Source organism: Globicephala melas, chromosome 16, assembly GCF_963455315.2.
Source record: "Globicephala melas chromosome 16, mGloMel1.2, whole genome shotgun sequence".
NCBI classification, from domain to species: domain Eukaryota; kingdom Metazoa; phylum Chordata; class Mammalia; order Artiodactyla; family Delphinidae; genus Globicephala; species Globicephala melas.
The window spans coordinates 60,052,747-60,069,408 of NC_083329.1; the positions used below are offsets into that span (position 1 = coordinate 60,052,747).

The following is a 16,662-nucleotide window of genomic DNA, read 5'->3' on the forward strand; positions in this document are numbered from 1 at the left end:
GTCTTTGGTTGTAATAAAAGTTGTGAACTCCTGAGTTCTAATGTTAGGTGAGAAAGTAAGAAAAGAGATGTTACAAGATTCATATAGTGTACCATTTGGATGGAGATGATTGTTGTGAATAAGTGTTTATCTTTTATTCATTCATTCACTATTTTTTAAATGTCTACCATTGTCCAGGCTATATATTTTGTGCTAACAATGGACTCTACCCTATGGATCCCATACTCTACTGGGGGGAAACAGTGTTCTTATAGAAATAGAGTACTGTGAGTTAAGTGCTATTAGAGGGAGTGCAGTGGGTTCACAGAGGAGAGATTCTCCAGTGGTTGGAAAAGGCTTATTAAGGGAGGTGACACTTGAATTGAGTCTTGAAAGAAGAACAAGAGTTCTGGCAAAGGGGGATGAGCATTCTGGGCAGAGGAACTGGCACTTGCAAGGTATGGAGGTGTTCTAGTCTGCTGTATTCGGGGAAGAGTTAGGAGTTTGTTAAGACTGCAACCTGGAAAGTGAGTAGGGTAGGGAAGAGGTAGGAGTCAAGAGTGGAAAGGTGAATGGTATCCAGGTTGTGAAAGGTCATGTGTGGATTAAGGATTTTGAATGTATTTTATAGTCAGGAACCGGCAAAGATTTTAAGTAGGGACTAATGTGATTAACTTAGCATTGTAGTTGCCTCTGAAGGCAGTGTGGAGGATGGATCGAGAGTTAAGGAGTGGGGTACGAGAGGCAGCTACCAGTTAGAGACTATTGATACCGTCTATTAAAAAAAAAGACTAAGGGCTTCCCTGGTGGTGCAGTGGTTAAGAATCTGCCTGCCAGTGCAGGGGACATGGGTTCGATCTCTGGTCCAGGAAGATCCCACATGCCACGGAGCAACTAAGCCCATGTGCCACAACTACTGAGCCTGTGCTTCTAGAGCCCGCGAGCCACAACTACTGAGACCACATGCTGTAGCTACTGAAGCCTGCGCTCCTAGAGCCCATGCTCCGCAGCAAGAGAAGCCACCTCAGTGAGAAGCCCGTGCACTGCAACAAAGAGTAACCCCCGCTCGCCACAACTAGAGAAAGCCCGCGCACAGCAACAAAGACCCAGTGCAGCCAAAAATAAATTTAAAAAAAAAAGACAAAGGCCTGTGGCATATTCAGGAGAGGATATGTTCCAGAGATATTTTAGAGATCTCTCTAAAGTGGGGATAATAATGGTGCCTACCTTTAGTGTTGATGTGAAGAGTAAATGAGTTAATAAATTTAAGGTGTTTAGAGCAGAGCATGGTGCATAGTTGGTATTGTGTTTGCTCTTGTAATAATAGCACGGATTACTGTATAGGAGATGAGGGTAAGTGTAGCATCAAGAAGGAGTGGAGGATCTGACTTGAATAGGAGGTGTACCATTAACTCATCACTAATGTTTAAGTGATCATTGTCTGTCTTTGGGAATAAATGTAGGTTGGTAGATGGATTGCCAGCTAGTGCTTACAAGTAACTTATAGAGGAATAGTTAAGTTTTTAGAAAAGTATGTTTAACTATTCATTGTGCTTATCAACATAAGAGAGTTGTATCCTTTAGTTAAGGGGAGATGCTTTTTGCTCCTTTTCAGGTGGGTAAGGATATTTAGACCATGCGTGAGAACATTCATTTTTTCTGGTCACTGTAAAAGCTGATCCTTGAATATTTGTCCTTTGTTTTTAAGAACCTCTCCACTTTCCCGTAAGTATGTCTGGATAGAATTTATAAGATAGAAGAGTCAAAACCCTGTTTTCTGAAGCTTATTCAGCATAACAATTATTTGATTAATAACATACAGAGACTCTCAAATCAAAGTCAGCATTTGTGAACAGTCTTAAAGGATAGAAATGACTCAGCAGAGCCTAATTAGCTCTTGAGGGTGCTTTAAAAGGAAGAGTAAAGATGGCATTTGTTTAGAGTGTAGCCTAGTCATATAAAAAGCAAGAAGGGGGAAAGCCTGTATTTATTCCATACTACTATGTGCCAGAGGCCTCAGAACAACCCTGAGAAGGAAATGTGTGTTTTAGAGATGATGAAACTGAGTTTCAGAGCAGTGAGTAACTCACCTCAAGTAATACTATGGATAGGTAGCAGAAATAGAATTTGAAACCAGGCCTATCTGGTTGCAATTGCAAAGCCAAATGCTCTTTTCACCAGTCTTATATGAATAACTTTTCTATGTGAATGAGGTAGGTATATATCACCCACCCAGGAGTGATTGTCTGGGATTTGGCCATAAAAAGAAAGAAAATATAATGAGCATAGGGGAAGACTTCCGTACTTATTTCCTCTCTTTCTTTGCATAGAATATCAGGAAGTGAATTGGTAGACCCCTCACAAATACCTGTTTCGTACTTATTTATAGGTTTCGTGAGAGCATGTAAAAAATCTATAGGACCTTTGAGTTAGAGGTAAACTGGGCCATCTCCCTCATCTTACAGAGAAGGAAACCAAGGTCTAAAGAAGTGAGATGGTTTGCCTGATCATAGCTGGTTTATAGCAGAGTTGGAATTAGAACCCTAAGCTCTGTATTCCAGGTTAGAAGCCTTTGGTAGCTAAATCCCAAACCTTTGTTACGCCTGGAATTCCTGGAAGATGATATCTGTGAATATAATTTGAGGATTATTTTTGTTGTTTCTGGCTCAAGGCCAAGTGCTGTACTTTATATATGTTCTGGGTGCTACACATTTGGATCAGATTCATAGGCATTCTTTTCTTAACTCTCATGTAATGGAGCACGACCTTTGGGATCTGAGTCTGAAGAGAGGCTTCATTTCTGCCAGCTGATAGCTCTGGCAGATGTACCTATGTTATATCCCAACTGTGTGGACAGAATGGTTTGAGTTCTTACTGGGGCTTTAAGGAAAAAAAAAGTGGGCTAATCCATACTTCTCTCTACTGGCCTTTTCCCCAAGCATGACATTTTTAGATTTCACTATTCCTTGTTAATTGTTCATTCTGATAGCACTGCCAGCAGTTCTGCCCCCGTGGACCCCGAGAGCTGGATTAAAAGTGAAATCAGTGAAGGCACTGTGATCATGTGGTGACTGCTGATAAATCATGGAGCTGCAGTTTGAATGAGAGGGTTAAGGTCTTGCACCTAGGACTGCTGAGTTAGAACTCGACTTTGAACTCTGAACTGGGGCTTAGGCCTGCACATAAGCTTTCTGTGGAGGTAGCTTTTGCATGCTTTTTTTCCTTAGATGAGGTCTTATTTAACAAATAAAGAAACTGAGACTCATAGATATGACTTAGCTATAAAGAACCCAACCCCCCAATCTAGATAGAACCACCCTAGGGATTCTTGTTACTTCACCCTTTGCTTCTGCTTGCTGGGTGGAAGGTCACCACCGTTAGGATTTTGAGGCGCCAGCCTGGGTGGCCAACCTAACAAAGTAAAATAGTTCTGGCTCCGAGTAATGGTGAACTTGGAGCAGGGCCCAGTGTAATTAAACCCCTGGAGAAAAGAATTTGTTGTTGGCCTGTATTCATTACAGTGAAGAAGCTTGCGGGTAGAAATATGATATATTCCAAGCAAAGAAAAATAGTGGCTCTAGAGATCTATGCCATTGCCTTGAAGATTGTTTGGTTCCACATTAAATTTAGATAGTTCAGTAAGAGAAAAGCTTTTCTTGGTAGATGGCATTCCTAGGCAGGGTAAAATTTAGGGTGTTTCTCCATTTATTAAAAGACTGTCCAGTAGGGTTTCATATGCATTATATAATCTACAATACAGTTAAAGCCTGTCTGAACTCTTATGACTCACAATTCCCCCAAAGACTTCAGTTTATGTTGCCTTTAGGTATCCCATGTGTTCCTTTCCTTGCTCTTTTGTGTTCTCTCTGTTTTGTTTCCAAGTATTTACTATTTTTGTGGCCAGGGAACTCAAGTTGACTGAAGTGGTAGGCTCCCAAAGAAAAAGGTAAGGGAAGAAAAGTTCTAGAGCTTCTTTTTTCTAGATAGTAAGATAATAAATTTATGTTGGTTTAAACCACTAAGTTTGTGGTAATTTGTTATAGTAACAGTAGGATACTAATAATTTTAAACTCACAGAAAAGTTATAAGACTAAGGATAGTACTCTACTCAGATTCACTTGTTAATATTTTACTTTGTTTTATCATTCTCTCTTTCTCTTTTTTCATCCTTTCTGAACTACTTTAAAGTGCACTGCATATGTCATGACCCTTTACCCCTCACACCTCAATATATATTTCCTGAGAATTGGAATTTTTTTAATGTAATAACCATGTACCTCTTCCCATGTTTGAGTCATTTTTATTTTTGTGAAGTGTCTCTTTATGTCTTTTGTCTATTGCTCAGTAGCATTTTTAGTCATTTTCCTTTGATTTTTAAAAGTTCTTTTTATATTAGAGATATTAACCCTTTATCTGTGATATATGTTGCAAGTATTTTCTTCTAGTGTATTGTCTTTTAACTTTGCTTATATTTTTTGCCATGTAAAAGTTTTCTCTTTTTAAGTAATCAAATTTATTGGTCTTATTGCATCTGGATTTCTAGTCTTAGTTTGACAGCCTTTTTCTACATCCAGGTTAAAGAGGAATTTACCCATTTTGTTTTCTTGTATAGTTTGTTTTTTTACGTTTCAGTCTTTAATTTGGAGTTTATTCTTGTGTGTGGTGTAATGAATGAATATAATTTTATTCTTTTTCCAAATGGCTGTCCAGTTGCCCCAGTATCATTTATTAACAAAAATCATATTTGCCTCAGTGGTTTGAGATAACAGCTTTGCCATCCACAAAGATTTCTGTGTGTACATGGTGTTTTTAACATTATATGTTGAAAAACCTTTGGGAAGTCATCAAATACAAAAGGTCAAATAAGAGTTGATCAGAGGTCGAGTAAACTATTCCATGAGGATAGCTCTCAGCAGGTTGAGTTATAGGTGAAAACTTGTTTCAGGATTGCTAAGATGCTCTTAAAAAGAAAAGGCATACAGATTTTTTTTTTTTTTTTTTTTTTGCGGTACGTGGGCCTCTCATTGTTGTGGCCTCTCCTGTTGCGGAGCACAGGCTCTGGACGTGCAGGCTCAGCGGCCATGACTCACGGGCCCAGCCACTCTGCGGCATGTGGGATCTTCCTGGACTGGGGCTCGAACCCGCATCCCCTGCATCGGCAGGCGGACTCTCAACCACCGCGCCACCAGGGAAGCCCGGCATACACATTTTTATATTTAACAGCTTTATTGAGGTACAGTTTACATACCAAAAAACCCACCCATTTCAAGTGTACAGTTCAATCATTTTTAGTAAATTTACGGAGTTGTGCAATCATAACCATAATCTAATTGTATTTCTAGAACATTCCTGTCACTCCAGAAATGTCCCTTATGCCTATTTGCAGTCCCAGCCCTAACCCCAGGCAACCATCTGGCTTTCAGTCTCTACAGATCTGCCTCTTCTGAATATTTCACATAAATGGAATCGTATAATATGTAGTTTTTGCATCTGGCTTCTTTTACTTAGTTATTGTTTTTGTAGTTTATTCATATTATTACATGTGTATGTTGCCTAGTAGTATTTCGTTGTATGACTGTACTAAATTTTGTTTATCCCTTCACCAGTTGATAGATATTTGGATTACTTCCACTTTTCGGTTCTTATAAATAATACTGCTGTGACATTCACTTACAAGTTTTTATGTGGACCTACATCTTCATTTCTCTTGAGTAGAGTCCTAGGAATGAAACGTCTGGGTTGTACTGAAAATTCACGTTTAACTTTTTGAGGAACTGCCAAACTGTTTTCCAGAGGGGCTGCACCATTTTCCATTCCTCCCAGCAATGTACTCAGCAGTTCAGTTTCTCCATATCCTCACCAGTGCTTGTTATTGTCTGTCTTTTTGATTACAGTCATTCTAGTGAGCATGAAGTGATATCTCATTTTGGTGTTGATTTGCATTTCCTAAAAGACTAATGATGTTCAACACCTTTTCATATGTTTATTAGCCATTAGTGTATCTTCTTTGGTGAAATGTCTATTCAGATACTCTGCTCATTTTTGAATTGGATTGTGTATCATTTTATTATTGAATTTTAAAAATTTTTTAAATGTTTATATTTATCAGATATATGATTTGCAAATATTTTTCTCCCAAATAATTTTTTCTCTGTGGCTTGTCTTCTCACTTTCCTAATGTATCTTTTGAAGCACAAGTTTTTAACTTTGATCAAGTTCAGTTAATCCTTTTTTTCTTCTTTATGGGTTATGCTTATGCTTTTGATGCTCGTATCTCAGAAAAGACAAGGATTAAAACTACTTTTCATGGAATTATGATATTTGCCTTATTTTCAGGACTAGTCTGGTGATCAGACTATTGTGTGAGTTTTGTTGAAATGTATAATGCCTTGCCTCTGGGTGATGGCCTCATTGTTCCAGAGTCCTTTGGGCAACTATTACTAGAGAGGCAGAGTAATATTGATCAAAAGTGTAGGCTTTGGGGCCTGACTACCTGGGTTTGAATTTTAACTTCATCCCCTCCTAACAGTGTTACTTTGGGAAAGTGGCTTTATTGCTCTGTGCCTCAGTTTCCTCATCTGTAAAATGGGGATAATGCTATTGGGTTGGCCAAAAAGTTCGTTTGGTTTTTTCCGTAAGCTCTTATGGAAAAACTTTTTGGCCAGCCCAATACTTTGCTCGTAGGGTGTTTGTGTATATAAAGTTCATAAGAAATGCCTGGGGCAGAGTAAGCCTCAAGAAATATTAGCTCTTATTATTAGGGGAGCAATTCTCAACTGTAGTTTGGGGTGGGGTTGTGCATATTGGAATCATTTGTGGGTCTCTGCATGCCTTTCTAAAGTGACAGATTCCGCCATGGGTTACAGCAGCTGGGATGATAAGTATTGCACTTAGCCTTCCTTGACACATTTAAAGTTGATTGTTCCTTAAAATCACTTTCATTAAATGAGGCAGTTTGGGTTGATGTGTAGAATTATAAAACTCTTCATCAGATGTAAAAATAGCTCAAGCTCCATTAACACTTAGAAAATGAATAATCTATTAATTCCTCTTGCCAAGGCAAAAATCAGGCAGTCTTAGGCAAACCAAGAGCAGGATATAAGCTATCTGCATTTGATAAATACATTTTTCTGCTTTTGGGGTGGTTTATTAGTCCAGGGATCAGATTATGGGGTAAGAACTTGTAATTCAGAGATAGAAGAATTCCTGCTTTGCTCCTGTTGGAGGATAAGATTCACAACTTTTTTTTTCTTGTCTTCATTTGCAAAATGAGTTTAATGAAATTTGAGACCTATTTATCTTCAAAAGGGATTCATGATCTGATATGGGACTACTATCAGAATATATAAAGAATCCTTATAACTCAACAATAAAAAGACAGAAAATGGGCAAAGGATTTAAATAGACATTTCTCCAAAGGGGATGTACAAATGTCCAACAGGGACATGAAAAGATGTTCAGCATCATTGGTCAATAGTGAGAAGCAAATCAAAACCACAATGTGATACCACTTTACACCTACTAGGATGACTATAGTAAAATTTAAAAAAGGAAAATATTAAGTGTTGGTGAAAGTGTAGAGAAATAGGAACCCTCGTACATTGCTGCTTGGAATGTAAAATGGTTCAGTTCCTGTGGAAAAGTTTGGTGGTTCCTCAGTAAGTTAAACATAGAGTCATCATAGGACCCAGCAATTCCACGCCTTAGTATATATCCAAAAGAGTTGAAAACATATGTCAACATGGATGTTGACACAGATGTTTGTTAAAGCTGCATTATTAATAATAGCCAAAAGATGGAATCAATCCAAATGACCGTTAAGGGATAAATGGGTAAACAAACTGTGTTATATGCATACAGTGGAATATTATTGAACCATGAAAAAGGATGAAGTACAGATATATGCTGCAACTTGAATGAAGTTTGAAAACATGCTAAGTGAAAGAAGCTAGACACAAAGGTCATATATGGTATGATTCCTTTTATTTGCCATATCCATTATAGGCAAATCCAAAGAGACAGAAAGCAAACTAGAGGTTACCAGGGGATGAGCAATGGGAAATAGGGAGTGATTATTTAATAAGTATGAAGTGTTTTTATGGGGTGCTGAAAAAGTTTTCAAACTAAAGAGAGATGGTGGTTTTACAAAATTGTGAATACACTAAATACCATTAAATTTTGTACACTCTAAAATGGTTAATTGTGGGGCTTCTCTGGTGGCGCAGTGATTGAGAGTCCGCCTGCCGATGCAGGGGACGCGGGTTCGTGCCCCGGTCCGGGAAGATCCCACATGCCGCGGAGCGACTGGGCCCATGAGCCATGGCTGCTGAGCCTGCGCGTCCGGAGCCTGTGTGCTCTGCAACGGGAGAGGCCACAACAGTGAGAGGCCCGCGTATCGCAAAAAAAAAAAAAAAAAAAATTAAAATGGTTAATTGTGTGCTAAGTGAATTTCTTGTCAATTTAAAAGTGGGGGAGACAGAAGTTTTAAAGTGCAGGGAATGATTATGCTAGAAAAGGATGACCATATTTGATGTGGCTACTCCAGTGTCTGGATATCTCTCCAAATTCATTTTTCACTCACCTTTGCTTGGGACAGTTTATTCTTTTTTTAATAAGTTTCTTTCTTTCTCTCTCTCTGTCTTTCTTTCTTTCTCTTTCTCTTTTTCTCTCTCTATCTCTCTCTTTCTGCATTGCTGCACGTGGGCTTTGCCTAGTTGTGGCGAGAGGGGGCTACTCTTCGTTGAGGTGCTCTGGCTTCTCATTGTGGTGGCTTCTCATTGCGGAGCACAGGTTCTAGGCGTGCGGGCTCTAGAGGGCAGGCTAAGTAGTTGTGGTGCACGGGCTTAGTTGCTCCGTGGCATGTGGGATCTTCCTGGACCAGGGCTTGAACCCGTGTCCCCTGCATTGGCAGGTGGATTCTCAACCACTGCGCCACCAGGGAAGCCTGGGGCAGTTTGTTCTTACACAAAATATTTTACCTGAAAATACTGCAGTGTCTGCTAAGATAGAAACTTTTTTATAAAGAGTATATTATCTTTGGGGAAGCCCATAAGAGGCCCAGTTGCTCTGGAACTAATAAAGCTGATGAGGAACAAAAGCTATTCTTAGAACCTGTTATTAGGTAGCATTCTGTTTTTCCTGGGCATAACATTTTATCAGGCTACCAGTTCATTTTTTTAAAAAATATTTCTTGAAGTGAAATTCACCTAACATAAAATTAACCATTTTAAAATGAATGATTCAGTGGCCTTTTGTGCATTAGCAGTGTTGTGTAAGTACCAACTCTCTGTCATTCCACATGTTTTCATCACCCCAAAGGGGAATCCCATACCCATGAAGCACATCCTTGCCAGCACTTGTTTTCCACTTTTTTGATTATAGGCAGCCTGATCGGTGTGAAATGGTACCTCATTGTGGCTTTGATTTGCATTTCTCTTAATGACTGAAGAAGTTGAACATCGTCATATGCCTGTTGGCCATTTGTATTTCTTCTTTGGAGAAATACCTACTCAAGTCCTTTTCCTTTTTCTCTTTTAAAAATAATTAATTAATTAATTTTTGGCTGCGTTGGGTCTTCGTTGATGGGTCTATGTTGCTGCATGCAAGCTTTCTCTAGTTGTGGCGAGCGGGGTCTTCTCTTCGTTGTGGTGCATGGGCTTCTCATTGTGGTAGCTTCTCTTGTTTCGGAGCTCAGGCTCTAGGTGTGCAGGCTTCAGTAGTTGCGGCATGTGGGCTCAGTAGTTGTGGCTCGCGGGCTATAGAGCACAGGCTCAATAGTTGTGGCGCATGGGCTTAGTTGCTCTGTGGCATGTGGGATCTTCCCGGACCAGGGCTCGAACCCGTGTCCCCTGCATTGGCAGGTGGATTCTTAACCACTGCGCCACCAGAGAAGTCCCTTTTTCTTTCTTTAAATCGAGCTATCTTTTAGTTGTTGAGCTTTGTACATGCTCTTTATATATTATGGATACAATATGACCCTTGTCAGATGTATGGTTTGCAAATATTTCTCCCATTCTGTAGGTTGTCTTTTTCACTTTATTTTTTGTTTTAACTTTTTACTTTCTATTGGAGTATAGTTGATTAACAGTGTTGTGATGGTATCTTTTTCACTTTCTTGGTAGTCCTTTGATACACAAAAGTTTTAAAGTTTGAAGTCTAATCTGATTTTTCTTTTGTTACCATACTATTGGTGTCATATCTAAGAATCCATTGCCAAATCCAAGGTCATCGAGATTTTCCTCTCTTTTTCTTCTAAGAATTTTATGATTTTATGGTTTTAACTCTTATATCATTGATCCATTTTGACATAGGTTTTGTATATAGTATATGGTATGGGTTCACATCATTCTCTTGCATGTAGATATTCAGTTGTCCCAAAATCATTTGTTGAAGAGACTCTTCTTTCTCCATTAAATTGTCCTGGCAGCCTGGTTGAAAATCAGTTGGTCATGGATGTGTGGGTTTATTTCTCTGCACTCAATTCTGTTCCTGTAAGGAACGGCACCAAGAAACGGGGGAGAGATTAAACAAGCTTTATTTGGGAACGCTCCCGGGCGCGGTTCACTGGTCCGAGAGAAAGGGGCCAGAGAAGTCGCACCTGGGCGAGGATTTGGGCAGAATTTATAGGGGAAGAAGGGAAAGGGGTGTGGTGAATCCAGGAGGGCGCAGGGTATTCCTTATTTGGTGGTCTTTTCGGGTATTGTGGGGGACCGTTAGTCCCGCCCCTTGAAAGGCGGGAAGGCTGGGCTGGGTGGAAAGTCCCCAGGTCATTTCCTGGAACTGGGTGGTCCAGAAAGTCTCCAGGTCAGTTTCAACCTGTGAGTCTGATTGCATTCCCCTGCCTCGGGCCATTTGGCCTTACAGTTCCTGCCATGTACTTTTGTATGGGCTGAGTTTCTTGTTTTTTTCTCCCTTTGATAATAGGATCACGGGGTTGATAGCACCATTTTCCAGAATCCTAAGAAGCTTCACCTAACTATTGGGATGTTGGTGCTTTTGAGTGAGCAAGAGATCCAGCAGACATGTGAGATGCTACAGCAGTGTAAAGAGGAATTCATTGAGTGAGTAATCCACAGGAGTGGGGAAGGGTGGTCACCCTGTACTGGCTTCTTTCTGGTATCACAGACTTGTTTTTGGACTAGGGAGCTGGGTGACATGGGAACAAAATTTGTTGACTCACCCATTTGTAACACTTAACATTGGATTATCGTCTAAAAGGTTTAAAATGGATTTAAAGCATATATTTACAGATTTGTGTGGAAAGGCTCTACCTTAAATTTTACCAGTTCAGTTGGCAAATTTTGTTCTTTAACAAGGACATTCTTTTCTCAAAAAGGAAATTCTCTTCATTATCTATAGAAGAGTGTAGGCTACTGTATTAGTTTTCTGTGCTGCTGTAACACATTACTACAACCTTGGTGGCTTAAAACAAGACAAATTTATAATCTTATAGTTCTGTGGGGCAGAAATCTGATAGGGGTTTCACTGGGCTAAAATCAAGTTACTGGCAGGGTTGTGTTCCTTTTTGGAGGCTCTAGGGAAGAATCTATTTCCTTGTCTTTAAAGTCCTGATTTAGAGGCCACCCACAGTACTTGGCTAGTAGCCTCCTTCCTCCATCTTCAAAACTAACAATGTTGCATCTGTTTGACCCTCAATCTGTTACATCTCTCTCTCTGGCCACAGCAGGGACAGGTTCTCTGCTTTTAAGGATGTGTGTGATTTAATTGAGCCCACCCAGATAATCCAGAGTAATCTCCCCACCTTAAACTCTTTAGCCTTAATCACATCTGCAAAACCTTCTTTGCCATGTAAGGTAGTATATTTACAAATTCCAAAGGTAGAACATGGGCATCTTTGGAGGGCCGTTATTGTGCTTACCATAGTAACTCAAACATTATAACATGATTCCATAGGAGAGTCTTCACTGTATTTCAGAAATGCAGTCTTTAATTTTCTTTTCTTTAATAAAGGTAGTTTTGTTTGAGTCAGTAAGGATACCAAAAACTGTCCAAGCAGTCGGTTTTGGCTCAGGGAAAACATTGCTATTCTGACGGCAGAGTTGTTATTCTTTTTACTGTAAGATTTTAATTTGCATATACATCTGACCTAACAGCTCTGTTTCAAAGGATCATATCTTCTGAGACCCCCTTCCTTTGTTCCTTTTACTTAAGATTGAAGCAAACCAAGAGAAACTTGAAAATTAACTGACTTGAATAGTTTTATTTTTATTCAATTGTAAAATATACTATTCTGACATGGCCTTGTAGAAGTGGGTTACCTGGTTCATTGGGTAAAACAAGGTAAAAGGATTTAAATTTTTTCTCAAGTTATGTTGTATATGAAACTGTAATACAAAGACTTATTTGTGGACCAGTTTTCTTTTTTCCATTAATTGTTTTGAAGACAAAATATTTTTCTTGAGCAAAATCATAAGCTGATCATGTTTGCAGCTGCCTGTTCTTTCTGAATTTCAAACAGCAAAGAATACTTCTTTGTCTTGTTCTTTGCATAGTGATGGGCAACTATTTTCTCTCTATCTGACCTAAAATTCAAAATAATTTGGTGTTTGTAATTAGATATTTACAGTTTTCCTTGCATAAAATAAAATTTTATGCTTTACCTTACAAAGCAGAGCAATTTTACCTTGTTTAAAAATCACTTCTGATACTTTAACTTCCCAGATTACTTTTTGCTAAACAAAACTGAAAGCAGCTGCATTTTTTGGCTGCCATTAGGATAATCCTGCTAACAAAAAAATTAAAGGCGGATAAAATATTTGTTCAGAGAGGTATTTGGTTTTTTACCTTATGAAAATCAGGTCACAGGATTTTAATCACCGAAGCCTTATCCTGAGCTATGTGAGGATTTAGTTGAGTTCCTCCCTTTTATGTCTCTTGGTGTCTTTTGTGACTAAATGCCAAATCTGAACCCTTTAAGCGTGTCAGAGTTGGTGTGCATAGGGAATGAAGAGCAGCCTTAATAGTTCCTAAGAATTTTTGACATGACAGGATGAAAACAGTAATTGTAGTTTTTCAAATTCAGCAAAGCTTTTGAAATAGGACACGTTACCCTGCCAAAAATCTGCAATGCAGGCAAAAATTTTTTAAAGTTGCTCTTTTCAAAAAGCTGGAAAGGTTTAAAACCAGCAAGTAAAGCAGGCCTCCCCAGCCTTCTTCTCTCACCTTCCCTCTGTTATACACACTTGTTTTAAAAGTATATAGTGCAAAATTAATCTACCTGATTGGCTAGAGGGGTGAGAATCAGAATTGGTTGGTTGTGTTGTCCAGAAGTGCCCTGTTTTCCTAAAAGGAAGAAAAGTCTCCTAAAAAAAAAAAAAAAAAGGATACGTACAATAAAGCCCTGGTGTAAAATGTATCACCTAACTTCTTTTTCCTTCTTATTCCTTTTTTTCTTTTTTACATCTTTATTGGAGTATAATTGCTTTACAATGGTGTGTTAGTTTCTGCTTTATAACAAAGTGAATCAGTTATACATATACATATGTTCCCATATCTCTTCCCTCTCCCTCCCACCCTCCCTATCCCACCCCTTCTTCCTTATTCTTGATCTTCGATCTCAGTCTTTGTACTTGGTATGCTTAGAAAAAAAATGTCAATAAATAATTGCATTTCTAACCTGAACCTTTTATGATGTAAAGATCGCAAATTAAAATATAAAGGTGGAAAACATTGGAAATGAATAGTCTACTATATAACATGCTGTAGCTTAATTTAATGGCTTTTTAAATTGAGGTATTAAATGTGGCTATATTGGCGTTTAATTAAAATTGTGGTGATACATAGATATTTTAAAGAAATGGGTAGTTGAATGTTCGTTTTAAATTTGGGGGTGGTATTTGAGTTTAAAGTATGTCACCTGACCAGAAATAGAACTTTCATTTCAATTCTTAGGCTAAAGGCTCACGTAGCTGTGTAGATTTCAAATGAATTATTCACGATGTTCAGTAGTGCTGAAGCACTAAATGTGTCCCTTGTGACTTTTCTTTGTGATATGTCGAACACAAACAGTGCCATGTCTCTGAGTATATAGTCTGACAAATGTGCGGCTCTTCTTTAGCTCCCGTAACACTCTACTCATACCTAAGTGTTCCCAGTAGGCCTGAAGTAAAACCAAATAAGAAGTTAAAAAGGGACAAGAATGAGGAGAGGAGAAGAGGAAAAATACCCACGGACAAATGTCCCTAATTATTGCCTCATATGTCTCTCCATTGAAGAGTGTGCTCAGTGGTATCCAAGGTGGAATAGTTTGGTCACCAAGACAAAGAGCATTTATCAAGCAAACCATTGGATTCTCTCCCGCTCTTTAATTCTCCCTCTTGATAAATCCTAGGGATAGGTTGAAAGAGTTTGTTTCTACTTGTAAGGCAGACTTTGAATCTGTTCATGGTTTTGTTTTTGGTGCTGCATCTAATTCCAGTGGTTTGAGGTAGTTTAGAATGAGGACATATATACAAAAGAAATGTTAAAGTCAGACAGATTAGAAACCATAAAGATGGAATGGGAAGAAAATTCTGTCTAAAAACCGAGGTGAGATAATAATTGTACTAGAACTTTAACATTTAGTGGTGTTTTCAAGCATCAGTATACTTGAACTATGGGAATTCTTGGCAGTCCAGTGGTTAGGACTTGGCGCTTTCACTGCCAGGGCCCTAGATTTGATCCCTGGTGGGGGAACTAAGATCCCGCAAGCCGTGCAGTGTGGCCTAAACACACGCGCGCGCGCACACACACACACACACACACACACACACACACACACACACGAACTAAATTCCAGAAAGGAAAACACCAATTATTATAATTCTTATCTGATAAAAAGGAACATAATTTTTCAGGAGAGAATCCTTTTCTGGTTCTCAACCCAAGAAAAAGTTGTATAAATCTTAACATAAAGAACCCAGGTGATGATGAGCTGTGTCTTCAACAGGAGTCTGGCAGAAGATATAAAAACATTGTTCACGTTGCTCTTTCTTGTATTGACCCCTGGAAATTGAGAGTGTAACATTAAATATAACCCAGTAAAAACATTTTAGTGGGAAACTAAACCAGTATGGTGCTTTCTGGTGATCTAACTATGCAAGGTTAGAGCTGAAAAAACATAGAAGAATGTACATTTAGTATTAAATTTTTTTTTCCCAAAAGTTTTGTTGACTGCCCTTTGATAGGATTTAATGGCAGTCTTTCATATTGAATTCTTTGACTATAACTAGAAATGGAGATACACTGTATTGGCTGGCTATCTATCTATCTATTTATTTATTTATTTCTGCATTGGGTCTTCGTTGCTGCGCGCAGGCTTTCTTTAGTTGCGGCACACGGGGGCTGTTTTTGGTTGCGGTCCACGGGCTTCTCATTGCGGTGGCTTCTCTTGTTGCAGAGCACAGACTCTAGGCGCATGGGCTTCAGTAGTTGTGGCACATGGGCTCAGTAGTTGTGGCACATGGGCTTAGTTGCTCCGCGGCATGTGAGATCTTCCTGGAACGGCTCGAGCCCATGTCACCTGTATTGGCAGGCAGATTCTTAACCACTGCTCCACCAGGGAAGTTTGTATTATTGATTGAAGCTAAAGACTTCAATCAGATAATAATTCAGAGCTTGACTTGTGTTTTGGAATATCCCACTTATTGGAGGTGGTTGTAGGGATACTTATGATCAGGGTCATAATTTTTCTCATTAAAGTACCTGTCTAAAATAGTTGAGTTATTTAGTTTCTTAAAAAATTCTGGTCTTGTGCAATAATAACGGCCTTGGTGTTTTAAGGGAATCTTTTTTTTTTTTTTTTGCAGTACGCGGGCCTCTTACTGTTGTGGCCTCTCCCGTTGCGGAGCACAGGCTCCGGACGCGCAGGCTCAGCAGCCATGGCTCACGGGCCCAGCTGCTCCGCGGCAAATGGGATCTTCCCAGACCGGGGCATGAACCCGTGTCCCCTGTATTGGCAGGTGGACTCTCAACCAGTGCGCCACCAGGGAAGCCCTTAAGGGAATCTTTTACCATTAGGATTCCTAGGCTATAAAAGGATCTCCCTGGGCCTCAATTAAATATCAAGAAAACTTTTTTGTTTTGCCTTATTTGGAATTATTTTTTGATTAATCCTAATAGTCTGTTGTCTTTGAGCCAGTACCACATTTTATTCAATGACAATATAGGCGTGTGTCCACATTCTCAAAATTGTTCAGGACATCTTCTCCCTTTATAGTGGTACATCCATCAATGTTTATCAGAGATTTATGGAGTACCCATTTTATATAAGGCACTGTCCCAGGTGCTGGGGATATAGGAGTAGAAAAGATGGATAGGGTCCCTGGCCTCATGGGGCTTGGAGAAGGCTGTTTGGTGAGCTGATTTTTAGCTGGGTTTCATGTTGTCACAGCAAAGCCTTTGCTAGTTGAAGCATAAGTCTGTTTAAGGGGCCTGGGAAGAAAGCAGGATGGTGGGTTTTACTTAACATAAAAGAAATACATGTTAACTTTAGAAAAGCTAAAAATTGCAGATAAACAGGAATTCCCTGGCTGTCCAATCGTTAGGACTCCACGCTTTCACCGCCAAGAGCACAGTTTCGGTCCCTTGTCGGGGAACTAAGATCCCGCAAGGCGAGCAGTGCGTCCAAAAAAAAAAATTGCAGATAAACAAGATATGACTTGTAATATTACCTGAAGATAATTA

General features: G+C 39.2%; 1 protein-coding gene across 4 annotated transcripts in view; it reads left to right on the forward strand.

Annotated features, from left to right (window-relative positions):
* Positions 1 to 16,662, forward strand: part of ASCC1 (activating signal cointegrator 1 complex subunit 1) — a 103,197-nt gene that overhangs the window by 41,043 nt on the left and 45,492 nt on the right. For all 4 annotated transcript variants that reach the window (XM_060286190.2, XM_030862555.2, XM_060286193.2 and 1 more), the window contains one exon: positions 10,903 to 11,039. In XM_060286190.2, coding sequence (XP_060142173.1) covers positions 10,903 to 11,039 — 137 coding nt within the window. The remainder of the gene's footprint in view (positions 1 to 10,902; positions 11,040 to 16,662) is intronic.